The following is a 27,909-nucleotide window of genomic DNA, read 5'->3' as shown; positions in this document are numbered from 1 at the left end:
AGGCCAGCCTGAGTAATATAAGGAGATCTTGTCTCTAAAAATGCAAGGGCTGGGGAGTTCAAAGTATAGATTAGTGGACTGAGTATAAGCACTGAAGCTCTGTATTCGATGCCCAGAACTACATGAATCAAGAGTGGTGGCACATGCTTGTCATGCCAACACACACTGAGGTAGGAGAATCAGAAGTTCAAGATCACCTTCTATTCATATCCAGTTGGAGGCTAATCTGGGATCAGTGAAATTCTTGTCTCAAAAACAAACAAGCAAACAAGCAAGACAAAGGATTGAGGCTGTGTTTCCGAGAACATTTCCTACCTACCATGCACGAAACCCTAGGTTGGACTCCCAGCACTGTTAAACAGTATTTGGGTACATCTTTGTTGTACTGGCAGGCATGTGAGATTGAGGTCGTTAAAAAGTAATTGATAGACAAACAGATCTTGACATGTATTGCTGAGTGTGGTAGATGCTGAATGAATGCATGAATAATAAGGGTATAGTTTGAAGAAATACCTTACAGTTGGAGAATATGATGTCACAAGCTATTATTTACTAAAGGGGAAATTAATAGAAAAATCCAGTCTCTCCTTCTGTGTACATATTAAATCCCAGCACAGGCCTAGAAGCACTCAGTAAGTGCTTCCTTTCCTTTCTTTTTGAAATCTTAGAATTCTATTACAGGCAGAGAAAGTGAGATGGCCCTTATAAACATGGCAGAGTGGCTCCAAAAAGAGTGATCCTGGTCCCATTATTAATCCCATTTTGTTTGAACCCTGCCCTCCTTTAATGTTTCCGGGAAGAATTTGTGATTTCAGACACAATGTGGGAAAGTGATTAAATTTTCTTCTCTGCTCTCCAGTTAATGACCTGTGTGAAAATAGGACAGTCACTTAGGCTAAGCAGGTCCCAGCACAAAATAATTTGCAAAAGAGCTGGGCTTAAATATTATTAAATTTAATTTAGTTGTTATTCATTGTGAAGTAAAATTTCACAAATTGATAGTATTTTTGTGGCCATACTTGAGATGTGGGAGCCAGTGCTGTAATTCTTAGTCTTTGTTGATAGAGAGGGTGGAGGCCCAACAAAGCAGAGGAAGAGAAGCCCCCTGCCTTGAGCCCAGCAGCTTTGTGCCTATTGGATATTTTCTAATGAGCTGTAAAAACATCCAGATGAAAGTTCCTGCTGCAAGGACAGCAACAGGAAAAGATCTCATTCTGAAGATTAGGGATGCTGGAAAGGACAACAAAAGGAAAATGTACCCAGGCACTTGCTGTTCCTTACATGATTCAAAGCTTTCTTGATGGATGATTCAGAAGCTCTAGGGCACTGGTTGTGACCCCTAAATAAGCTTGAGTGTCTAGGAGGCATGTGCTGTGGAAGAAGATTCTCTCCATAAAGGAATCAGAAGGAATCTCAGTAAGGAATCAGAATCCAAGAAAACTAATCTGTGGAGGAAAATACTTATGAGAGGAACACAACCATGGCTGATAAAACAAAACAAAACAAAAGCCCAAAGCTATGTTTTCCAGAAAGACATTCCCCAAAGGCTCTGAGATGAACTTACCCAAGAGTCCTGATTGACCATACTGGCATTTGGGATTCTACAGGCATTTTCAAAAGCTTTGATTTTGCTACTCTTCAAAGGAAGCCCTTTAAGCATGAGGCTGAGCCCTTAGCTCTGTTTACCCACTCCAGTCCTGTGCAAAGCTGCCAAATTCCTTGCTTCCCTGCTGGAAAACCCTCCTCTGAAAGTACCAGAGGCAAAAATCTCTCTGTTCTTCTTGCCAGTGTTTTGTTAAATAACCAACCCTCTTCTCTCTCTCTCTCTCTCTCTCCTACAGTCAATCATATTACCCTCTCCTTTAGCCACTTTCAACTTCAAGACAGCACAGATTGTACACTGGACTTTTTAGAAATTTTGGATGGCAAGGACTATGACGCACCTGTCCAAGGTACCAGAGACTCAGTCATTTACATGTGTAGACTTGGCATGGCGTGTGTGTGTGTGTGTGTGTGTGTGTGTGTGTGTGTGTGTGTGTAGTGACATTCAAAGTTACAGTGTTTCCAATAAGCATGAAGAGCCTCAGAAACCACTTAATAATCAGAGAGTAGGAAAGCGGTGTAATATGAGGCTCAAGAAACTTATATTCAAAACTAGTGTGTATTTTAGTTTGTTCCTAAAGTGTGGGTTACAGAATCTAAATTACAATCTCAAGCAGTAGTGGAACAAAGATCATTTCATCATTAAACAAAAAATTCTGAAATTTCTGATTAGCACTTTAAAATACTTCTTATATTCCAAATGTTTCCTCTGTCTCCAAAGGAAAGAAAAGATGTTAAAATCAATTAATTGATTTAATTAGATTCACCAGTTTGTTTGTTAGGCATCCCAATGAAGTTAAAATGTGTGCAACATTGCTTTTAAAATGGTTCAGACAAAATAACCTTAGATGCATTCAGCTTTGTTTGTATTTGGTCATGGGAGTGTCTCCCTTGCAGAAGGTGAGCTCTGTCAGAGGAGACTGCTTTGATTTCTGTGCCCATAATGAAACACTAGGCACACCACTCATTGCATTGTATCAAAGACACAAATAATACACACTCTTATCCAACCACCTCTTGTGGAGTACTATTCTAAGTACTCTGTAAGTGGTAACCCCGTCTTTATATCCTTATGACATGGGTTTAGTTATTTCTAGTACGTTCCCCTCTTCACATGGGGAAACTAGGTCACAGGACCCCAAGTAACTTGTCTCTGGTTGCATAGCTAGTACTGGCAAGCTAGGCATAGAATCCACGTAATCTGATCCACCATCTCCTCTTCTCTGTGACAATGTACTGAGAGTTTCAGTGCATTATTGTTTGGTCCCCACTTGGCTGGAAATATTTACCTGAGTTATATTGAAGTCTGGTCATATCAGTTATATATAGAGTTTATGTTTAATGGCCAGACAGTGTCTAAAACAAAACTCTGATGTAAGTGGTTCTCATTATGATTATTTATGTGTGCCTGGAATAGATACTTGTGGCTCTTTATTCACCTCCTTTTCACTCCTTTCATTCGTTAGGCCGTTACTGTGGTGCCTCCCTGCCCCGTCCCATCACATCCTTTGGCAATGCCCTTACATTGAGGTTTGTCTCTGATTCTTTCGCCATGTTTCAGGGCTTCCATGCCTTCTATTCTGCATCAACATCAGGTGAGTAAAAGGCATTACCATGTGACTGCAGGTATATCAGGATGGGAATCTTTGGTTGGTTATTTAGGACTCTTTTAATTTAAAGTTGGAAGCCAGTTTCCTAGAATTTCCCAAGTGCCTTCTTTATAATTTAATGTTGTGTAAATTCTCATAACCATGAAATCTGCAAGTGAGGAGAACAGGCTGGAAACAGGGCTGTTTTTAACTACACCTTACAGTCCTGGAGACCTGTTCTCTGGGGTCACAGCAATGTTTGCCATGACAGTTATTCTTCTGTATTCTGCATTTGATGGTAGGGTCAGGTAGGTCTGGATGCTGACACGTCCATTGTACAGTGAGGCACATGATGGAAAAGTGCTGTGCCACCCAGCACTATAGTTCTTGACCAGGAGAGGCTGATGCAGCCCAAGTGTGCCTCAAGTGCTCTTCTCAGAAGGAAAAGCTGGGAAGTACCTTCTCTTCCAGGGCAAGCTTGAAAATCACCCTGGCCAAAAAAACCAAGTGGCTGCAGGATTCAAAACAAGTCCTTTTAAACCTACATTTCTAGTTCACATGGAGAAAGACTTTTAGAAAAGGGTCCCTTCTGGCCAATCATACTGTAGAGTTCTTGGTTTTCTGGCTTTGGAATCTTCCCTCTATTCCTATATGTGACACAGATTGATTATTAATGTCAGATAGAAGTACCATGTCCTTCTTTGTATATGGCTCCAAGGCTCTTCCTCTTGTATCTCATGATGTCCTTCATTTGGTCTTTGCTCTGAAGCTCCCTTTGTTTCTTTGCCTTCCAGCTTGCGGTGGAACCTTCAACATAGCTGATGGCATCTTCAACAGCCCCGACTACCCAGCAGACTACCATCCTAATGTAGAATGTGTCTGGAACATTGTCAGCTCTCCTGGAAACCAGCTGCAGCTGTCCTTTCTGTAAGTCCTTTGCAAAAGTGTTGTCTCAGTACTTGTGAGCACTGTTACTGAGAGGATGGTCACATCCTGGTCACAAGTCTTCACTGTGTAGCCCACAGTGGCCTCAAACTTGTGATCCTCCTGCCTCACCTTGCCATGCAGGGATAACAGGCATGCATGGCAATACCTGGCTGTTGATTTTATAAATTCCTCCATGTTGAGAGAAGAACAATGTTTTCTGGTTCTTCCCCCTAAACACGCCCATCTATACAACAAGAACTGACTAAAAATGAGACAAGCTCAAATCTTTCAAATTGCTTTCTTTAATCCACCAGACCATGCTTCCTCAGGGTACAAGTGGCACTGTGCTAAGCAAGACTCTCTTCCTATATCTGAAAGGCAATATAACTATAAACTGCCATGGGAATGTTTGCATCACCTTTGTTTTCACTGAAATTGTGACATTTCTTATGTCATAAGAGATTAAACAAATATCCATATAATAATCTCTACATTACATGTGTTTCTATTCGGCATATATTAATTGGTACCTTGAACACGAAGTGGACACGTAATCCATCCCTGTGGGTGCTTTACAGACAGCGATGAGAGGAGTGCTCTCCTGTCTCAGTGATGAAGCCAAGATCCTCCATGGAGCTTGGACTTCATAACTGCCAAATATATGAACCTACGTTTTGGCCTTTTTCCTCCCCCCACCTCTACCACACTCATGTTGTTTACCCCTCTGATGTTCAGTGGTTCCAGGAACTAGGTAGATACTGGGGATATTTAATACATATATGCTCTCCGTTCTTGACAAATTTATTGAAAAATCATCTTCAAGATGCTAGTGAACTGAAAGCTCAAAAGGTTTACTCCAACCTTAGAAGGACATTAATAAACTTGAAGGATCCCCATTAGTGTTAAGGATACTAAATTTTAAAATACCTAGCTCAAGACCATGATATAGCAGTGTTCTGTGAAGACTTTCAGTATTTGCTATGTCTTAAGAATCTCCTGTGGTGCTTCAGGACCAAGCTCCCTTGGCCAACACTAGACTCCCTAGAGCATGGGTGCTTAATTTGATTGTCAACTTGACAGGTAGGATGACAGGAACTTCAACCAGAAGGCTTAGCCTGTGGGCATGTCTATGGGGCACTATCTTGCTAATTGATGTGGGCTTGAGCTACAGAAGAAAGGCAGCTGAATGTAACCTGGGAGCATGGCTGGAAGCAGTGCTCCTTCTTGGTCTTTCCTTAAGTTCCTGCCTTCAGGTTCCTGCCATAAGCCCCTACCCAGGTCTTTCCTTCTCAAGTTAGTTTTGGTGATGGTGTCTGTCACAACAACAGAAATCAAACAAGGACAGAAAGTGCCATCCATTTTTCCAGCTGAGAGACATTAAATGTGATTTCTGAATAGAGAACTCTTAGTGACTCGGTTGTTTCCTTGCTCACTTTGTGAAGTTTGACTCCTCTGTGTTACAGGCTTGAGTTTTATTGTTAAAGTGGCCTTTGTAGACTGCAAGCTGCCTTTGCTGTGTGTTAATGGTAATGAGAAAGCGTTCCTGGCAAAGCATGGGAGTTACTTCTGCCCTGATCTAAACTACTTCCAGATGTGGACTAGCCCTCTTCCCTGGGGTGTGTCAGAAGCATCTGAAGTGCATCAAGTTCTCACACAGGGTTTAAATTATGGATAGTGTGGTGAAACTGAGCAGGGAGAAAAAAAATGGATAAATTATGGTTGGATTTGCAATGAAAAGGAGAGGGGAGAAATAAAACTTACTATTTCTATGAAACAGATATTCAAAGGAATGAACAGAAAATGTATTGTATGTCAGGAAAAAGGCTTTGAGGAAACTGTTGGTTCTAGTGGCAGGGCTGAAATGAGATAATGGGAAACAGAAAGTAGATTATTTTTGTTGCACATTATATTTTTACTGACAGATCTTAGCCAAAGGGTAGATTCACTTATAAAGTATACCAGTCTAAAACAAAGACTTCCAAGAATAAAGCTTTCATAAGAAGTTTGGTTGGATTCTTCCAAGTATCACCGCTGTAATCCCTGATGGAAAGCCTTCCCTGCTGTTTATCCCTGGAAGACAATCTGATCATTAGGAAAGACCTTGCCTGTGTGATGTCTGGGACCACTGGTCAGAATTTTAGCAAGTGTTTAGATCACCAGAGTTTTGCTGAATTTCAAGTCCAGAGTCAGTTACTATTTAGGGCTAGATTCTCCCCCTACCTCTTGAATATCTAATTATCTGATTTTAAAAAAAAATATTCTTCATACAATATATTCTGATTTTGGTTCCCCTCTCCCAGCTCCTTCTGGATCATCCCCACTTCCCCACCCACCCAAATGCACATCTTCTTTTCTCTCATTAGAGAGAGTCACCTAAATTAATAATTATTATAAGTAAATACACGCAAGCAAGCCAGAATAGCACAAAACCAACAGGAAAAAAGAAAAGAAAAGAGGGGAAGGAGAAGCACAAGAAGCACGTACAGAATCTGAGACACATTCCTACACACGGAAGGCCCGCAGAAACAAAATCCGAAACTATAACACATAAGCAAAGGACCTGTACTGGAAGGAAAGAAACGTACAGACAAAGCATGTGGGGTCCAGACTCTTTATTTCAGATGAGCTTTCAGGTGGTGTTATGATTATTGGACCACACACCATGCCAGGGTAGGATGCTTTGAGAGCCAGGCTGGGGAGTTACCCTCTGAGAGAAAAGAGGATTCACTTTTCTCTTTTTTTTAGAAGCAAAGTAAAACAATGTCAGCATATAGATCGCACTAGCCATAACACAAGTGTAATAAAACTGAGCTTGAATTATGCTGCTTGTCTCATATGTAATACTGTTTTGCATTTTCTTATCTCAAAGTTCCAATGATAGTTTGTTTTCTTGTAAGAGTTTTATATTTCTAACATTTTGAGAACATATATGAAAACTGTTGAGTTAATTTTAGCATATAAAGAAAGAAATTGAGTTTTCTTTTTTTTTCTTAATAAGAATGATAGCCAACATTTTCAGTATTGAACTACTTTGGCCCATCAGGGCCAGAAGAGGGATTTAGCTCCCTTGAAACTGAAGTTAGGATAATCTCAAATTTATTCTGTCAGTTCATTCTGTTCCTTTTTGTTTGTTTGTTTCCAAATTAGATCCTTCCAGTTGGAGAACTCTCCAAACTGTAACAAGGATTTTGTGGAAATCCGAGAGGGAAATGCCACAGGCCGCTTGGTGGGAAGATACTGTGGAAACTTCCTCCCTGGCAATTACTCATCCATCAAGGGGCATACTCTTTGGATCAAATTTGTCTCTGATGGTTCAGGCAATGGCATGGGCTTCCAGGCCAGGTTCAATCAGAGTAAGTTGGTTTGTTTCCATAATGTATCCTACAAACTAGGAACGATGACAAATGTTTTGGTAATGTATTAACTAAGAATAATCCTATATTCAGTATTCATTTCTCAGATTGTAGAATAATATAGTAGAAAGACCTAACTATTTATGGATGCTTCACTCAAAGAAAAGGAAATGTGCTGATGCTTTGAGTCTTCTTTTTAGGCTCCAATTTCCATCTGCTAATAATGTTTATGATATCATGCAAATGGACCTTTTAATATGGTCCTGGTAGATAAAGTTCTGTCAAACATGTTTCATTTGTTCTTTTAAATTTATTTCTAAAATTAAGATCTTTAGAATTATTTGGGGGTTGGCTTAAGCATTTAGATAAACACGTGGGCTGTTCTTCTGATACAGATAAAGTATTAATTATTTTTATTCTTTAACTCGAGTTTTTGCCATGATATGGTATTCTCTGTGTTGATCCACATATAGAACTTTTAAAAGGAGAGGAAAAATTGCTTTATTTCATAAAACAAAGCAAAATTGGTAAAAATACAATTAAGGTGTGAAATGGCATTCCTATTCCTCAAGTCCCCTGGCCTCGGAAAAGTCCTTTTCTCATGGGAAGCTATCCCTTCTTTTCATACCCTGCAGCCAACTAAGGCTGCATTCAAGAGCCATCCTTCTCCAGGAGCTAATAGCCCAGAAGACTAAAAGGGAAGCAGTATTTCTTTCAGTGGTCAGAAAAGAAATCCCAGTCAATTAAAAAGCCTGTCCTTCCCAACAGTCTTGCCCTTTGTTTTGTTTTTTGTTTTCATTTAATTAAAGAACAATTCTAAATAGGTCTGATTTACAACTCTGTTTTCCCTCCTAGTGTTTGGCAATGATAATATTGCAGAAAGTCATGGGAAAATCGCATCTCCCTTATGGCCTGGAAGTTACCCCCATAACTCCAATTATGTATGGACAGTAAATGTAAATGCATCTCAAATTATCCAGGCTAGAATCTTGGAGATAGACATGGAATCAACATCCAACTGCAATTTTGACAAATTAAAGGTGAGTTTCTTTATGAGGGGATGTTTATATATTTTGATGGATACTAATGACAAAAATAAGTCCAAATTCATACCCATTTAAATAAGTAAAAGACATATGTGATGGTCCTCTCATAACTGCTGCTTCACCATCATCTATATAAAGAGATTTTTATGTTATATTTGTTATTTTCTATTCTACATAAAATGAAGTTTAAGCAATATTATAATTTCCTTATCAACTTTGTCTAAGCATACCTATTTGATCTAGTTATGTGTTTATTCTTTCTTCTATCCTGTCTTCCTGTTTGTCCTTTTATTTGTCTTGTTTTGCTGTTTTTCTTGAAGCAAGTTGGGAATTTAAGAGAAGTCTTTACTGTAGATGGAAGCCCCAGCGTTAAGGTGGAGAGAGAGGAAGGGGGCACAGTGTATACTCAAATGCAGCAGACTTCCTGAGAGAGGGAGAGTTGTCTGCTCTAGTGATACAGTCTTGAAACCTGAAAGGGTGACATAAAAATATGAAAATACAAATGGAGAAACTATGATGGCTTTTGCCATCTATTCATTGGCTACTCTGTGAATTCCAGAGGACACTATCATGTCCTCGAATGATGGCCACAATCCAATCACTCTTCTTGGGATCTCAGTACTCAAAGTATAAGCTAATGACTGGTGACATGACACCCCATAGCTGTGGGAATAATTAGGACGTAATTTGAAAGAAGGGAGCTTAATAGAGGATTTTATGATCATGACAATAAATGAATAACAATTATTTGGAGACTATCATAAAATGTCTCTAAATAGGCAAGATAGTATTTTTAAGGCAGATGTAATAGATTTACTAAATATTTTGAATATGGGAGTTCAATGAGCTGTGTTCTTTCTTTGTTATTAATTTTAACTCTTTTCTCTCTTAGAGTAAGACCCTCTTTACCATAGGTTATACTTTCCCACCCACAGATTTGACTATAAGCCACTAAATATTATATAGACCACAAGCATATTTATTAAGATAATTCTAAAATAAAGCTATATGGAACACCTTAAATTATTCATAACAATATATTTAATGTAACTTTCTGTTTTATACGGAATTAAAGCATTTTCTTATTATTCTTTCTACTTATTCTTCCTACTCTGATAAAATTATAAAATACAAACCATCCTCTAAATTTCACTTTTAATGAAGAATAATATAGATAATTGGCTAGTTATGATGCTTTATTGTGTGTGTGTTTCTTTTTTTTAACATGCAGATTTATGATGGGCCTGACATCCATTCCCACCTGATTGGCACTTACTGCAATAAACAGTTGTTAGAATCTATTAGTTCCAGTAGAAACTCTATGACATTTCAGTTTTCTTCTGACTCCACCATCTCAGGGAAGGGATTCCTTCTGGAGTGGTTTGCAGTAGATGTTTCTCCTGGACTTATTCCTGCCATTGCTACAGGTGTGTTTGGGGTCTTTCTAAGTCTTCTCTCTCTTTCTCTCTCATGTGTGTGTGTGCATGCGTGTGTGTGTGTGTGTGTGTGTGTGTGTGTGTGTGTGTGTGTGTGTGTGTGTACTATGTACTGGTGCCCTAACATGCCAGAAGAGAGGTTGAGTTTCCTAGAGATAGAGTCACAGTGGTTATGAACTGCTTGACATGGGTATTAGGAACCCAACGAAGGTCTTCTGGGAAAGTAGAAAGTGCTTTTAACTGTGTATTATCTCTCAGCCCCAGAGTGCAGCCAGTTTGGAAGTACTTCCAGGACAAGGGCTTAAAGATGTTGGTTTTTTTACCCTACAGGTGCTTGTGGAGGCTATATGGTGACAGGAGATACTCCTGTCTTTTTTTTCTCCCCGGGCTGGCCTGGGCAGTATGATAATCGTCTTGACTGTATATGGATCATCTATGCTCCTGATTCTACTGTGGAACTCAACATTATCTCCATGGACATCGAATCTCAGTCAACGTGTGACTATGACAGGCTGATCATAAAAGACGGTGAGAAAGTGTAGAAATCAGTTTAAACTCTTATGCACAGTTACAATTAGTTGTCTTTGTGTACTAGCTCCATCACAGTTTGTACATAATTTTATAGATACTGTAACCAATAAAGCCATCAAATCAAAGAAATAGCCACAATGTCTAGAGAATGTAGGAAGAGTACTATATTACCTATCACAAAGTGACAGGGATAGCACATTCCTCAGGGAAAACAAAGGCTTTCTGAGGGGAGACACAGTCTGGAACTCCAGACTGTGCTAAATTTTTATTGATACAATGAAAATAGATACTTACATTTGTAGTTATGGCTTTAAGATCTAAATTTAAAAACCAAGAAGTATCTAAGATAGGTAATGTGTCCATTTATCCTGGATCTGTGGGTAGAAGAGTTAGAAATGAAAATGTTGTGGTGTTGCTATACATTGATGAAGGGGCATGAACCTTGAGACTATACCATATTCATGCAATTGCCCTTCCTACTCTACATCAACTAAGTACAAAAGGACAATTGAGAGGCTACATTGTCCATAACAGAGTTTCTCAGTGGTCCCCAGAATAGCAATGCCAGCATCACCTGGAAACGCAGATTGTCAATAACAGCAAAGGTGTTTGACTATAATATTCAAGAAATTGCTTTTTTATGGTCCCATCTGTACAAAACCTCCCAGTGAGAAACATTGCTTGGTGGAGATGCACTAAGAAATAATCAATCATGCCCTCACAGACCTTCTGTCCTGTGAACAATTGGCTTTCAGCACATGTCCAGAATACCTCCTCTTTCCTAACATCAAGGCATCCCTGCAGATACTAAATTTTTTTATAGTGTAATTCAGTGGGTGCATCCCAGCACATATGACTCTGAGTGTTCACAATACAATTGAAACCTTTTAGAAATCAATGGAGTAGCTTGCTTGTTCTTTAAAAGTCACCATTGACTGAGTTGCCTGTTTTGGAAGCCTGGACTCTAAAGCATACACCCTGAATGACCTGTGCAAGCCTGTTTCATCATCTGTGAAAGAGATGAATGCTGCTCTTGAGGTCTTTTCTTTCCCAGCAGCTTTTTTATGACTATCTGAAAAGGCAATACATGTAAAAGTCTAACAAAAGTTCAAGATTTTTGTAGCTACAGAATCCTTTAAGCTTTGCTTTACTTAAGTAGACTCTGCTGAGATGATATATCCATTTTCTTGCTCACAGGGTGAATGGAAGGAGCTCAGAAATTGCGCTTTGTGCCAAAACAACAAAAGTATTTAGATCAGTGGGGTAACAGATGCACGTGTCTCTTTTGTTCATGACCATGAATAGATGGTTTATAGTTTCCTTCCTTCTTCATCTGATTTTTGCTTCAAAAAAAAAAAAAAGCATATTTTGAGTACCTTTTCAGTTGTTGGGTATTTTGGATATTTTTTCCTCTTCCACTGTGTTAAAATTCTATGGAATTAAATTTTACTTTCCTATTATTTTATGTATTTGGATTTTTGCCCCACTAGTTATTTTGCTTTTGATTAGTAGGCATGTTTGACATTCCAAAGCAAATATACAAAGTTCATTGATCATTAAATAATGACATAGACATCATATGCAATTGGTCAGTCCTCATAAATCCTTGGCACATGGCCATAATGATGGCACAGGGTCCTGCAGCAGTCTCCCAGCTAAGATTCCTTTTTATTGTTCAAAACCAAATCATTTTCTTAAAGACAACACACACCAAATTTTATTACTAAATATTCTGCAAAACAAAATCATAGAACTGTGCAGAGTATAAAAAGTATTTTTTGGAAGACAGAAAAGGATGGAAGGAATAAATGGGGAGAGGAAAGAAGGAGAAGAGAGAGGGAGATGAATATTATATCAGAAGTCAGTAATTCTGGACTTGGATACAGCTTGGTTGATAGGGTGCTTGCCTAGCATTCAAGAAGTTCAGTTCCCAATGCCACACACACTTGTAATCCCAGGATTCCCAAAATGGAGGTAAGTGGATCAAAAGTTCCAGGTCATCCTCTGCTACCTTGTGGGTTTAACTTGAGCCTGGAATAATCAGGACAGTCTCAAAACCAAATATAATCAACCAGTAATTCCTTCTTGTAGTCTTACCAGACATATCATCTTGTAGAGGAAGTTTGGGGTAGCTAGAGTTAATCTGCCAGGGTTAGAGTCATTGTTGACTTCTGTGCCCTTACAAATGGTAACCAAACTTGCATCCCTCATAAGGCTCCTTCTCTGGTTATGAAGATAATAATACCTACCTAACTTTTTTTTGTGAAGAAAAAATTTAGAAACCATATGTAAGCACTTAAAAGGGTTCATAGTAACTGCTCAATAAATGTCAGGTTTTTATAATCTTAGTACCTGTTTCCACATCTCTAAGATAGTCGGGCTGGCCTAGGGAATCACCAAACTGTCTTCTAGACCTGATATTTATGGTTCCCAGACTTATTTCCCCTTTAGAGATGTGTTTTGGGTCTGAAATTGGAATGTTTATTATTTGCAATTTTATCAAAATGCCCCAGAATTAGTTTTGGAGACTAGAAAGATGAGTGAAAAATACTATAGTTACTAAGTTATGTAACAACTGATAAATGAATTAAATAAATAATCATGTAGGGATAAACATGTGTTTCATCAGTACTTAGAAAATAATTAAAAATTAATAGGTAAGGCCCAGTGTCACTGAGAAGTACAACATGTGTGACATAAATGAACCAAAATTTTGTAGCTTTGATAATTACAGAAAGTCAACAAAAATTTTGTTCCAAGCTTCTTGAAAAAGTTCATATTTATAATTGTCAGTGTATTGCTAGTTATATAAAAGTAGAAACTGACTTCTCAGCATTTTTGAAAATACATATATATTTATGTATTCACTGTGTGTGTGTGTGTGTGTGTGTGTGTGTGTGTGTGTGGTTTGCTGGTTGTTGAAAGCACATTTCCTCATGTTTCAAATTCTCTTATTTTTTTAAAGATTGAAATCTGCCAATTTTCTGCCTTCATCATTTTCCCAGCCAATGAATGACTCTGAGTCTGCTAGAATCAGAGTCAGCTTCTGGTTGAGACAGCTGACAGTTGGTTTGATGGATATGTATATCCAAAGGAAGCAAAAGAAAAAGGGGCCACACATAACCTGACACCCTTTTGTGTCTCTTCCTGGGGACAACACTTGCTGAGGCCAACTTTTCTCATCCTCCACATAAACATGGTCCTTTTGCCACAAAGCAAACAAAAATTTAAAAATATCAAAAATGAAATAATTGTTGGGTGGGGCAATGGTCAAATGAAGCTTCCTCGCCTCCCCTGTGAACAACCTCTATGAACTCAGATCTAGGCTGAGGGACCAGTTTTTCTCTCTCCTGGGATAACTGGTCTTCAGCCACCACAGTAGCTGAGATTAGACTCTGTAACTCCCATTCACATAAACATGGCCCTTGATCACTTTCCAGACTCAGCTCCGTACTTTCTGAGTTTTAGTGCCAGGAAGATCTGGCCGCCAGGTTTAGGAAGACAGAAAGACTTGTCCCAAAGGTTGACAAGGGTTAAGAAAAGGGCAGGCAGATCATGACAAGCTGGAGCCAGGGCAATATAAAGCTGACTGTCTCTCTTACTGAGAACACTATTATCTCCTAGGAACTTGGGTGTTGTGGGAAAAATATGTGAGTAGTTCTGGCTGGGCTGCAAATGATGGGGAAGTGGATTCTTACGACTTTATTTTTTGCACTGACATTTTCCTTCTTTGGCCACAGGAGACAATAACTTATCCCCGCAGTTGGCTGTCCTGTGTGGCAGAGATATTCCCGGGCCCATCCGGTCAACTGGAGAGTACATGTACATCCGCTTTACATCAGACTCCAGCATCACTAGCGCAGGCTTCAACGCCTCCTTTCACAAGAGTAATGTGGCCAAACATTTCCATTTAATTTCCTCCCCACTCCTCTTTCTCCCTTTTACCCTTCCTCCTTCACCCTTTTTCTCTTCTCCCTACCTTTCTTTTCTCTTAATTCTTTTATTTATTTATTTATTTTATATAACCAAGTCCATTTAAATGAAAACAAACATTTATAGACAATATTTGGGAATTTGGGTGTCGTTCTTTCCAAACTACTTCCTGCTGGTAAGGGGCACTGTCATGGGGGATTCGAAGAAGATTCAGAAATCCTGGCTGTAGTCTGAAGGGCTGCTGTGTCCAGCTGTTTGGAATGTAGGATCACCTGGTACTCTGTTTCAGGTGGTCTGGCTTGATCAAACCACATTAGTCTGGAAGGAATCCACAGCTTTTCATTTTCTGTGGAAACAAAAATAGAAATCCTTTTCCCCAGTAACTTGTCCTTGAACTTAAATTTTGGAGTCAAAGCATTTTTTTAATTTAATTTATTATTTTACATGTGGATCCCAGTTCCCTCTCCCTCCCTCCTTCCCTTCTCCCTCCTTCCCTCCCTCCTTCCCTCCCTTTTACCCTCTCTGCCCTCTCACATGAGCTCTAAACACCCTCCCCTCCCATCCCCCCACCCCAATTCCATATGTAGGGAAATGCCATCCAGTTGGGGTCATGTAGATCTGACAGGTCCTGTGAAGTAGGGACTAGGGCTTCTCTCCTGTCTCTAGATTAAGGCAGTTATCCCTCCATGGGGGATGTGTATGCAAAGTCCTTTTGTGCACCTTTCTTTCCTCTTTTTCTTGTATTTCTCCTTCCTCCCCTTTTCTCATCTCCCTTTGTCTTTCTCCTCCCCTCCCCTCCTTTTCCCTCTCCTCTAGTCTTCTTTTCTCTTTCTACCTAATCACCCACCTTATTTTCCCATGCTAAGACACAAGTTATAAATCAAGTCGCAGATACCTGTTACATCATGGTGTAAGGTACCAAGTCCACAGACAAACCAGAATTGTCCAGTTGTACAAGAGTGTCTCTTACTCTCAGGTGCTGAGTGGCATTCCCCACTTTGTGAGAAGTGTGCTTATGGTAGACACAAGAAAAAGATCTTTCAAATAGCTTTCACCCTGGCTAAGAGTTGGGACTAGAAGAGAATACACATTTATAGCCCATCTAAGGAACTATAGATACATGCTTATCCAACTTAAGAAATAGCGTGTAAACATGACATAGGAGAGACCTATATGAAGGCTTTGGTTGAAATCATAGGGGCTTGAGAAGTCATAGAATGGATGTAGTATATGAACTGCTCTAATGTGTCATATCATTGAGATTTCTCAATACTTGACAGCATGTGAAGTCTGTAATAACTTTGAAGCTCAGCTAGATTAACTTAAAAACATTGTCTATGTAGTACTGAAAGACGGTCATTTTGAAAAAAAAATTTAAATGGATTCTTAACCTAATATTAAAATTAATCTAGTAGTTTCTTTCCTGTTTAGATATAGCTTTTATCAGAACAGAGCAATCATAGGAAACTGATCTACCTTACACTCAATGGAAGCAGGCTATGCAGAGGATCAAGAGTGAGCCTTGGAATTAGAGCTCAAACAAATGTCTGCCTCTGCAATTTAACTTGTGTGAAGTTTCTTCATGTACTTGATGATATGCTGCCTAGTACTTGACGATGACAACTTAAGGCTTGCTTCACCATTCTTCCTGAACTCCCAATGTCTAATATAGATATAGCAAATCTATAGACAGATAGACAAGCAGATAAAAAATGACAGATGCATAGATAGATGATTGATTGATAGATGTGATAGATGGGTGGATGGATGGATAGACAGACAGTAGATTACTAGACAGAGTAGATTACTAGATAGATGATAGATACACAGATGATCTCCAATGCCTTTCCATTTTTACACAGTGGAGTAAGTCTGCTCTGTTTCTTATATAAGCTCACTAAGCTACTTTCTGAATTGCTTATGCTACCTCATCTAGCCTGAGTCCCAGTGATTCCCCTCTTATCACATCGAGCCTTTACACTGTTTTCTAGATTACAATGTTTGTCTTCGCTAAGCTTGCCTAGTTTCATTCCTTATTCCATCCAGGTCTCTGCTCAGCTATTAACTCTCTAACTTCCCTAGCATCAGAGTATGTTTTCCCCTCACTTTTATTTCTTGGACTTACTACTTACTACTATTTCACATAGTATACTGTAAAGCCAGTTTTTTTTTTTTTTTTTTTGTAAAAATAAATGGTCTTTTTTCCATGGCTTTAATCTTAATCACAACACTGTCAGTATCCAACAGTGTGTGCTCATTTAGTGGTTGTGCCTCTAGTAATTTCTTATACTTTGATCCCAGTTTCAAATTCCTCATCTGTTGCTTACATTTTAAAAATCCCCAATTTTGGGGTGGGTAGAAAAGTATGAAAACCTCATTGTCAATATTATTTAAATAACCTACCTTTCTTTTTCTTCTTTGGAAGGCTGTGGTGGATATTTGCATGCAGACAGAGGGATTATCACATCCCCCAAGTACCCAGATACCTACTTTCCCAATCTCAACTGCTCCTGGCATGTTCTGGTCCAGAGTGGTCTGACCATCGCTGTTCATTTTGAGCAACCTTTCCAGATTCAAAATAGAGACTCTTCTTGCAGCCAGGGGGATTATTTGATGGTAGGTCATGCTTGTTACTCTTTGTGTTAACTGTTTCTGCAGACTTAATTTTAACATTGTTATTATGCAAATTGGTAGGACATTTAACATTCTTTTGCAATATAAAGGGTGTTGCACAATTTTAATCTCTTTCCAGCTAAGAAATGGACCAGATATCCATTCTCCACCCTTGGGACCCTCTGGAGGAAATGGTCGTTTCTGTGGAATTTATACTCCATCAACTCTGTTCACCTCAGACAATGAAATGTTTGTTCAATTCATTTCTGATAATAGTAATGGTGGGCAAGGATTTAAGATCAAATATGAAGCAAAGAGTTTAGGTAAGTACTTCCCCTGAGAATTATATCTAAATTTTGCCTGAGATTGCTTGATTTTTTTTTTTTTTGGTTGAGATAGATTTTAGGGGAAAAATGCCATATTTTCTGAGGTAAAAGTTGTAGCATTAATAAGAACAGCTGCCTATGATCAATCCAGGACTTAGAGCATGCTGCCACTGTACACTAACTATTCTGCACGGTGCTTGTAAAGAAGAGTACAGTGTAGTCATTTCTACTTTACAGGTGAGTAAAGGAGGCTTTGAGTTTTCCAGGTTGTTTGTTTTGTTTTATTTTGTTTTTTTTTTCCAATTACTGGCAAAGTGAATTTTCCACGTGTAGAAAATGAACTGATCTTAATGGGCCCCTGAAATATTAAACTCTTTCTATGATGAAATGTCTAAGTTAAACTTAGTTACTGTAGCACAGTAAAGGCTTTGATTGACCCTCCCCCCCTTCATCATCCTTTGTGTTCTTCCTTTGTAGTAAATGCTGGTCTATGATTCTATTATTACTCATTCAGTTATTACTCATGTATTATTGTGGTGCAGCAGCAATCCTTATGTAATCATCCTTACTTAATTATGCTTATTTACAATTGTATTTAATTTTACTGTAATGATTTGATTTTTATGACATTTACTAGCACAACTAAATCTCTACTTGTCCCCTCAAATTCAATATCATAGATTCTTGAATATGCTTCAAAAGGTGAATTGATCGTAATGAAAATGGATTTTTTTGCTTGTTTTGTTTTGTTTCTTGTTGTTGCTATTACTGCTGCTGCTGTTGCTTGAAATAGGGCCACATATAGCCCAAGGGAGCTGGGAATTCTCTCTGTATCTGAAGGTAACCTTGAATCCATGATCCTCCTACCTTGATGCCCCAAATACTGGAATTGTAAGCATGTGCCCAACAGAAATCTTGTGTTTTACTACACAAGATGTGAGAGAATTCAGAATGGCAGCATCATTTCTTCATTTGTGAAAAGAGAAGGAAATAGAAATCTCTATTAATCATCCCCCCAAAGCATTTACAACTTGTGCAAGGCCCAAGACAAGCAGTGTGTGCAGTCCACCTCCTAGTGCATTAAGCGCTGTTAACAATCTGAGGGCAGCTGTGTTGCTGTTCAAGGTTGAAATTTTCTCTTATATCCCTGCCTTCGTGTTGGGATTCATAGTGAGTTTGAAAGGGCTGGTTTAAACTCCCTGCAAGACCCACTTTTCTACTTTGTTAATGATAGGATTAACCTTAATTCTGTGAAAGTTCAGATGGACTAAGTATATTTCCTTCTTAGCTCCTTTCTAGGCCCACCAGTCATGCATCTATGCTAGTTGCCATTATCATCTCCTTGCCTTTCCTCACACATATGACTGTTCTTAATATTAAGATCAAACAAAGGTCTTTTTGTTTTAAAAATTATTTTGCAGAAGCCCCAAGCAATATGGTCATGCTTTGCTTGTCTCCTCCTACTTCCTAAGCCAGACTTCTCCCTGTCTCTTCCCATTGTGTCTACCTCATACCATTTCCTATGTCTTAAATTATGTTTTGTGTGAATAGCTCTTAGCATCACTTGCTGAGCTTTATATATACCACCTTTCCCCAGAAACTTTTGTCTCCTCTGTAGTTGATTGAGTTTTCTATGGCCTTGTGCTAAATGTCTTTTATTCTCACCTGATTCATTGGCTTGTTAATTAGTTAGCTAAACATTTCTAAAGAGCTTCACACTGCACACACTACCAGATCCATCAAGAGACTCCATGCAATGAAGGAGACAAGCAGAGGCAGTTATTGTGCAACATAGTAAGTTCCAGATGGAAAAATGCTCCAGGATCTGTAATTACAGGAAAAAGTGTAGTTGGATATTTTCTCTGTCTCACCCAATTCCACTGGACCAGTTTCTCTCCTTTCTACTGGGTACCTACTGATACTTATGAAATAATTACTCAGAGGCTAATATTAAATTTATAATTCTTTGGCCAATGGCTTATGCTTATACTGACTAGATCTCACAATTAAAATAACCCATTTCTATTAATCTGTGTATTGCCACAAGGCTATGTCTTACCAATAATGTTCTGGCATGTTACTCCTTTGGTGGGTTTATGGCATCTCCCTGATTCCATCTTCCTTCTCTCTGCATCTTTGTTTGAAATTCCCACCTAGTTATATTTTGCCTGCCCATTGTCCTAAAAAGCTTTATTCATCTTCCAATAAAAGCAATGCATATTCGTGGCATATAGAAGGACATCCCACATCAGAGACGATCTATTCAACCAATGGGATCAGAGAAGAAAGGAGTGAGCAGAGATTTGTACTTTAGCAAAGACTAATGTAACATGAAACAGCTCAGCATTAGAAGACAAATTAGTTTTTCAAGAATTTACTGTGTGGGAGAATAGGGTCAAAAGGAGGTGACTCTGGTGATGAACCGCACATGTGCCTTGATGCTAAGGCCTATTAGAACTGCCCAAAGATAAGGTTTAAATACTGAAAGCTTTAAATGCAAAGTGCTCTGGCTTGAACTGAATGGAAACATAAACAGAGGCATGATTGGAAGAAGGAAGAACCCAGATAAAAGTGTCCTGAACTAAGGCAATGTCAGTAAGAAAGTAGGGAAGAGGCCATGTTGAAAGATGTTGTAAGTAGGGAATCCAGTGGATTTTCAGGTCGCTTGAAGACGGAAGCAGAGAGAGGAGATGAAAGAGTATGAGTAACAGCTAGGTGCAAACAAGGTGCAGGACTGATATATGTTCATCCTGAAATTCTTGAATTACATACCCTGAAGATGTCTGGTAGGCTTGGAAAAAGGAGAGAAGGTTTGGTCTAGCCTGGACTGATAGAGTGTGGGTAGCATTTTAAACCATGAAGATATGAGACAGCCAAGGAATTCTTTGGAATGGAAAGGTAGAAGACCTGCAGAAAGATTCCCAGGGCTCGTCAGCACTGTCCAGAAGCCCTGGCAGGAGACACAAGATGCCTGAGAAGGAATGCGAATAGAAGTAAAAGAAGAGTTTGATGTTTGATACGCTTAGAGTCACAGATGGAAAGAAGGAAATCATATTAAATGCAATAGGTATCATACCATAATTATAGAGAAGACATATCTGAGTATACAACTTGCAGGAGACAAGGGGGTGAAATAAGCATGCTGGATAAACTTGAAGGAAGGAAAAGTAAAAGGAAGGAATGAACAAAGGATAGAGGAAGGAGTAAGAGAGGAGAAGAGGAGAAAGAAGAGGTTGGATATGTAAGTACAGTAAGATTCCAAAGGGAGTAGATGGGAAGGGAAGATGATCCAGAGATACAGGAGTGTCATTGGAAGAGCTGACAGTTGCAAATGAATTTATTCTGAAGCATAACAAAGGAGGGATTAAAAGTTGGCACGACCCTTAGATGATTTGTTTTCTGTCTCAAATAGAATTGCATGTAGTACTAAGAATCCAAACATAGATACAGGGATAAGGGAGAAGGTTTAACAAGAGATTCTTTGAATGGCTGCTGAAGTTTGTTTGAGAAGTAACTAGCAGATTGCTCAACAGTCTTGAGACTGGATTAGGGCTCTATGATGACGGGTATTCATCAATCTGATTACAGAGGTAGGCCAGTTAGGGTATCCTCCCCCACTATTGCTAGGAGTCTTTGCTGGGGTCCTCCTTGTGGATTCTTGAGAGTTACCCTAGCACCAGGTTTCTCCTTAAGCCCATAGTGACTCAATCTATTAAGATATCTTTTTCATTGCTCTTCTACCATATCTCTCTCCCCTGAGGCCATCTCATTCCCTCATGTTCTCATCCTTCCTCCCCTCCCCCTTATCACTCCTTGCCCCCAGTTTGCCCTATAGATTTCATCTAATTTCTCTTTCCAGGGTGACCCATGTGACCTTCCTAGCGTGCTCTTTGATATCTTGTTCTCTGAATCTGTGTACTTTAGTCTGATATCCTTTGCTTTATATCTAATATTCATTTATGAGTGAATACATACTGTGTTTGTTCTTTGAATTTGTGTTACCTCACTCAAGATGGTTTTTACCATCCATTTGCCTGAAAATTTCATGAGGTCATCATTTTTTTTTTTAACCACTGAGTCCATTGCACAGATGTACCAACCACATTTTCCTTATTCATTCTTCAGTTGAGGGACATTTGGCTTGTTTCCAGGTTCTGGCTATTATGAATAATGCAGCTATGAACATTGTTGAGCAAATGCCCTTGTAGTATGACTGAGCATCCTTTGGGTAAATGTTCAAGGTGGTATTGCTGGATCTTAAGGTAGATTGATTTCCAATTTTCTTAGAAACTGCCATGTTGAAAAATGGCTGTGCTAGTTTTCACTCCCAGCAGCAGTGGAGGAGTGCTCTCCTGACTTTAAACATATTGAGATCCCAGGACTGTGGTAGGTGAAAGCTCACTGACCTGAGTTTTCAATGGGAAGTTATGGCTGCTTGCATACTTCCTTGGTCATCTAAGTGATGATGAAGGTGTATTTATTAATGCAGAAGCACAGCTCTCATATAAAAGGGAATAAAGAATATTTTTCTGGATTCCAAATATGACTGACCATATTTGGTCATCCTCAAATGCTTTGTTCCAAAATAGTAACGACTTCATGGAGATTTTATAGTAACAGAACAAAAGAAAGTCCTAGATCAAGGCACTTTTCAAATACATTGGAGGGAACAACAGGCAGATGGCTTATAATAAAGGAAATTTCTATTGTCCTCAGGTGCTCGTATGACATTCCTAACCTTTGGGTTGGTGAGGCTAGCAATCTATTAGTATTTCAAAAGGATTTACCTAATAGCCATGAAAATGGACATTAGATCAAATACAGGTGGACAATAAGTGACTACTAAGGAGGCTAAAGATAGTCCAAGATGATTTGACTCCAGACTACAACAGTCCAGCTCTGCAATCCTGGAAGTTGTACAAGGCAATCAACTTGGTAGAGCTTCAGTTTATGTGTTTGTGTGATGCTGCATATACTTTGCATTATGATTTTGTTAGCTTTAATGAAAAATACAATCTTCAATCAGAATAGATAATTTGGATGTGGGCATCGTGGTGTGTGCCTATAATGGGAGGTTCAACAATTCAAGGCAGCCTCGGTGACGTAGACAGACAGGGTTTAGCCAAGACTATCTCAAAAAGCAAACAAATGGGGTAGAAAGATGGGCCCGTGGTTAAGAGTGGTAGCTGTGATAGCTGCTTTTCCAGAGGACCTGGGTTCAATCCCCAGCATCCATGTGACAACTCACAGCTGTCTGTAACTCTCTGACCTCAAATGGCACCAAACATGCATGTGGTACATAGACATACATGTAGACAAAACACCCATACAAAAAAGGTAAAAAAATCAAATCAAATTAAAAAACAAACAAGCAACCCCACACATATACACATTTCAAAATAAAACACCTGACCTGACTCCCCCTAAAAAAGCAAAACAACAACAACAAAACAGACTAGATGGTTTGACAGAATAAAGAGGGACATACATGGTATCTCATTTTATAGGAAAGTCAAATTTTACTTGCTTAAAAAGAACATGAAGATAATTCAGATGACAGGAAAAATAAAGACAAATTGACTGTACACAGCAATTGTGTAGCTGATTATGTTCTCATTCCCCAGACTGTAGATTGATTTAACTGTTTCTTGACAGCCTGTGGAGGCAACATCTATATTCACGGTGCCGACTCGGATGGATATGTGACCTCCCCGAACTACCCTGCTAATTATCCCCAAAATGCTGAATGCATTTGGATCTTAGAGGCTCCTTCTGGGAAAAGTATACAGCTCCAGTTTGAAGATCAATTCAATATTGAAGAAACACCCAAGTAGGTCACCTAAATTTTAATGTTCTTCCAACCCAAAGTTAATACTTTTTTAGCTGCCATGTCCAAGACAACTTATTTCTTCTTTGCTCAGCGGGTACCCTGCCCAAAAAATGTAGAGACAAAGAGACAAGTAAATGTCTGAAGCCTCAAAGCCTTGCCTGGCAGCTACACCCATGTTGACCCTCAACACATCCTCCAAGAGACACTGGGGGTGACTAAGATGGATGACATTTGTTCTTCCTCCCACAGGGAAAAAAATACAACCTCTTTTAGATAAGCATTTTTTTTCTCCAGACTCATATTGTCACAGGTAATAGATACCTGCTTAACAAATAATTTGTGTGGTGTGACACTAGAGGCCACCAGTGCCACAAACAGCACTAAGGCAAGAACTCTACATTTCCCAGACTCATTTGCATCAGGATTCTTAAAGGGTCACTACTCAGGGGCATGTATGACTCTGCTGAAAACCAAGGAAAATTACATAGTCTGTGACAACAAAGCAAAATTACAAGCTGACACAAAGATCTATAGTTTGTTTATTCTTTTATCTAAAATATTTCTACATTTACATGAGTGGATGCATGTCACAACACAGCTACTGATCGTCATTTTTGTGACACTGAATGTTTTTCCAGAAACTAGCATTGACTCTCTAGTTTGACTTTATTAGGAAACATTAGTAAAAGCTTGTCTTCTTTTATGAACATAGAGAGTACAGCTGTGACCCATAGTAGCCATAGTCATCGGGCTTCCAAGAGAGGTCCATCTTTCTCATGTGGAATATACCTAAGTATCATGTCTCATAAATTCTACTTTAGCTGAATCCATAGTCCTTCTGAAATGACTTTTATGTTTGCAAGACAAATACAGAGTATGTAAAGAACTATCTCCCATTTAATACTGCCATGAAGCTTAAAGAGCCTTAGTCACATTATCTTATAATACAGAAATGATGACTAAATATTGTCCTTGAAGAAAGAAGTCTTGACTAACAATATAAGTCCAAGTAACTGGTTTTGTAAAAATGATAATTTATTTCTGCTAGCTGTTCTTCGAGCTACCTTGAATTGCGCGATGGAGCTGACTCAAGTGCACGTGTGCTTTCCAAATTGTGTGGGCACTCCTTGCCTAGTAGCTGGGTATCGTCAAGAGAACTTATGTACCTGAAATTCCACACTGACAGTGGTTCCAGCTACATGGGATTCAAAGCCAAGTATTCCATAGGTAATGTTTTATTTTCAAACAGGAAAACAGTGGTTTGGGGAAACACTAAAGCCTAACCATACCCTGCCTCTCATCTGCCTAATTTTAAGACTCGGAAGAAAGAAAAAGGTTACATGTAAACTCACAATGTCATCACCAGTTTTTAAGTTACTTTATATTACATTAAAGTGCAATTTTTATTTAAACTTTAGTATTTTATATTTCCCTAGCTTGTATATAAAAGGTATTTTCAGTTATATCAAACTATGTTTCTATCCCTTACCACAATTACACTTTTTTTTTTTTTTTTTTTTTTTTTTTTTTTTTTTTGCATATAGAGTATTTTTTATTTAATTTTATATAACAAAGTCCAATTAAATGAAAACAAACATTTATACACAATATTTGGGAATTTGGGCGTCGTTCTTTCCAAACTACTTCCTGCTGGTAAGGGGCGCTGTCTTGGGGGATTCGAAGAAGATTCAGATATCCTAGCTGTAGTCTGTAGGGCTGTTTTGTCCAGCTGTTTGGAATGTAGGATCAGCTTGTACTCTGTTTCAGGCGGTCTGGTGTGATCAAACCACATTAGTCTGGAAGGAATCCACATCTTTTCATTTTCTGTGGAAACAAAAATAGAAATACTTTTCCCCAGTAACTTGTTCTTCAACTTAAATTTTGGAGTCAAAGCGGTTTTTTTTTTTTTTTTTTTTTTTTTTTTTATTATTATTTTACATGTCGATCCCAGTTCCCTCTCCCTCCCTCCCCTCCCTCCCCCCCAAGCCCTCCCTCCCTCCTTCCCTCCCTTTTGCCCTCTCTACCCTCTCCCATGCACTCTAAACACCCTCCCCTCCCAACCCCCCACCACAATACAATATGTAGGGGAATGCCATCCAGTTGGGGTCATGTAGATCTGACAGGTCCTGTGAAGTAGGGACTAGGGCTTCTCTCCTATCTCTAGAATAAGGCAGTTATCCCTCCATGGGGGATATGTTTGCAAAGTCCTTTTGTGCACCAGGGATACATCCTGGCTCCACTGTCTGAGGTCTCTTAGACTGCTCAGACCTTCTGGCTGAGACCCATATTCAGGGGAGTCCGAGTCAGACCCCTGTTGGCTTCCCAGCTATCAGTCTAGTGGCCCTTAGCTCCTCCTTGTTCAGGTAAGCTGTCTCTATGTACTTCTACCGCATGGTCTTGTCCTCTCCATCTGCTTCTGGGTTCTAGTTTGACTCAGTGTTTATGTATGGGTGTTTGCTCCTGTTTTCAACAGGCATTAGTTGAGGACTCCATGGAGAAGTTAGTTGTTGATCTCACTCTCCGGGAAGGGCATTTATGATAGCCTTTCCACGGAAGCTGAGATTGTTAGTTGGGAGCAGTCTTGTAGTTCCTTCGACCTTTCTTTGTGTTCAACTTTATCTTCAAACCAATATTGGCTCCCTCTTTTATGTTCTCTCTCTCTGTCTCTCTCTCTCTTTCCTATTTTCCATTCCTAACCAGGCTCAATCCTCCTAGTCGCACATGCCTTCCTCTCCTCCCTCTCATTTTCTCCTACTTCTCTCTCCATTAGCTGTCCTCCCCCACTATACCTGAGGTCTGGGGGACTTGTCCCTTCCCAGTTCTGTGAGGGACTTTATATGAATCTCTTAGAATACAACTCCACAATTACACTTGTACGATGACTTAGAACACCAAACATCCATGGAATAGTCCAGCCTTTTCCTTCCAAATATCTAATGCCAAGCCAGTCATCAATGAAAACCACATTATTCCCCTGGAGTTTGGTTTATTTATTTTTAAAAATGAGCTATAAACATATATATTGCAGATTCACTCCAAGTATATAATGCCACATATCATATATAATTTAGTGTCAGGTGGGTCTGAACTCTCAAAAAGTATGTAAATCAGCAAAAGCTCAGAAAGTCTAGTTTTCAGTATGCAATCTATACAATTTACCTTATATCCTAAGCTTTATTATATATATATATATATATATATATATATATGTTAATCTAGATCTCACATTCAACTGATAAACAATAACTAAAACAGGAATTTTCAAGCTCTAAGATACTATTTACTACAGTGCAATATGTACTTACAGTTAACCTAGAGAGGTAGACACCAGCAATTACTGGTCAACCATTGCCCCTTCCAGAAGAGTGCAGACAGTGTTTGGAATCAGCAGCAAAGGGTACCAGGCAGGTCTTTTTACCCTACCACTTGGATGAAATTTACATACAAGTAATAGTTCTTACATGCTGTACCAAAAGAATGGATGTGATGTTACAGAATGTGACATTCCATAGTCATCTTCCATTTCTCACACTGAGTAGATTTGAGGTATTTTTCTTTCTATCCACAGTAGATTTTAAATATTAGGAAAACTTTAAGCAAACATTTTCAGATTTTTTTTTCAACTTCTGTTAATGCTCACTTGGCTCCTAAAAGTTCTAAATTATACAGGTTTCATTCTGTAATCCATAATAGAATATCATTTGTGTATGTGTGTTTTGCAGCCCCATGTGGAGGAACAGTCTCAGGGGAAAATGGAGTGATCGAGAGCATTGGATATCCAACCCTTCCCTATCCAAACAATGTGTTTTGTGAGTGGCATCTCCGGGGCATCCCAGGACACTATCTTACCATCCATTTTGAAGATTTTAATCTTCAGAGATCCCCTGGTTGTGCAAAAGACTTCGTGGAGATCTGGGAAAACCATACCTTTGGTAAGTAAAATACTGCTTTCTTTGGGGGTGTTTACTTCTTAATCAATTTATTGAACCTCTGAAGTATCTTTTCTTCTGAGAAGGGCAAAGATGTATCTGATGTCATCTGATAAATGCAGATTCATGGGCCCTGATCAAGACCAGAGGATCTTTTCCATGATTCTAACAGATAAAAATGGATGTTCATTATCGCTATAGCCATTCTTTAATCATCTAGGAGAGCACACTGAAAGAGCCTTGTACTGAGACACCATCCTCCTCCTGTGGCGGCCCCAATGTGCCACATGTGGTTAATGGAGGAGTCTCCTGAAGCATAAGGACAGGGAAAGATAGTACATATCATATAACAGTGCAAGAGGCACTTGGATCATTTCTTTAACCATATGAGCAGCCTTCCTCACTAGGCTGAGATAGACTTACCCTAATTGGCTCTACTCTTTATACATCTGCATATATTTGAATATATTGACTTTTGTTCATGATTTTCATAACAGTGGTTGCCATTTCTTCATGGACAAAGGATTATCTCTTAAGATTTTCTGTGTCTATGCAAAACAATTTAAGTAAACACTGACAGAAATAAATCACTTGGGCATGTATGTAATCAATTCTTTGGCCATTACAGGAAATATTTTGGGCAGGTTTTGTGGAAACTCCATTCCTGGCAGTATTGACACTTCTAGCAATGTCGCTTCAGTCAGGTTTGTCACAGATGGCTCTGTCACTGCCTCGGGATTTAGGCTGCAGTTTAAGTCCAGCAGAGAAGGTAAGTTCAATGACTTATTAGAAAA

The 27,909-nt window shown here is 39.0% G+C and overlaps 1 protein-coding gene across 1 annotated transcript in view; it reads left to right on the top strand.

Annotated features, from left to right (window-relative positions):
• Window positions 1-27,909, top strand: part of LOC127215282 (cubilin-like) — a gene marked incomplete at both ends in the record, with an annotated part of 174,129 nt that overhangs the window by 105,272 nt on the left and 40,948 nt on the right. Inside the window, 14 exon segments of the mRNA XM_051175657.1 lie at window positions 1,842-1,952; window positions 3,069-3,197; window positions 3,986-4,118; window positions 7,266-7,471; window positions 8,327-8,511; window positions 9,749-9,944; window positions 10,284-10,481; window positions 14,225-14,371; window positions 16,843-17,033; window positions 17,170-17,353; window positions 23,012-23,186; window positions 24,235-24,413; window positions 26,909-27,118; window positions 27,744-27,884. Coding sequence (XP_051031614.1) covers window positions 1,842-1,952; window positions 3,069-3,197; window positions 3,986-4,118; window positions 7,266-7,471; window positions 8,327-8,511; window positions 9,749-9,944; window positions 10,284-10,481; window positions 14,225-14,371; window positions 16,843-17,033; window positions 17,170-17,353; window positions 23,012-23,186; window positions 24,235-24,413; window positions 26,909-27,118; window positions 27,744-27,884 — 2,385 coding nt within the window.

Source organism: Phodopus roborovskii, unplaced genomic scaffold (assembly GCF_943737965.1).
Source record: "Phodopus roborovskii unplaced genomic scaffold, PHOROB, whole genome shotgun sequence".
NCBI classification, from domain to species: Eukaryota; Metazoa; Chordata; class Mammalia; order Rodentia; family Cricetidae; genus Phodopus; species Phodopus roborovskii.
The sequence above is the reverse complement of the archived record's forward strand: the minus strand, read 5'-3'. Positions and strand labels throughout refer to the sequence as shown.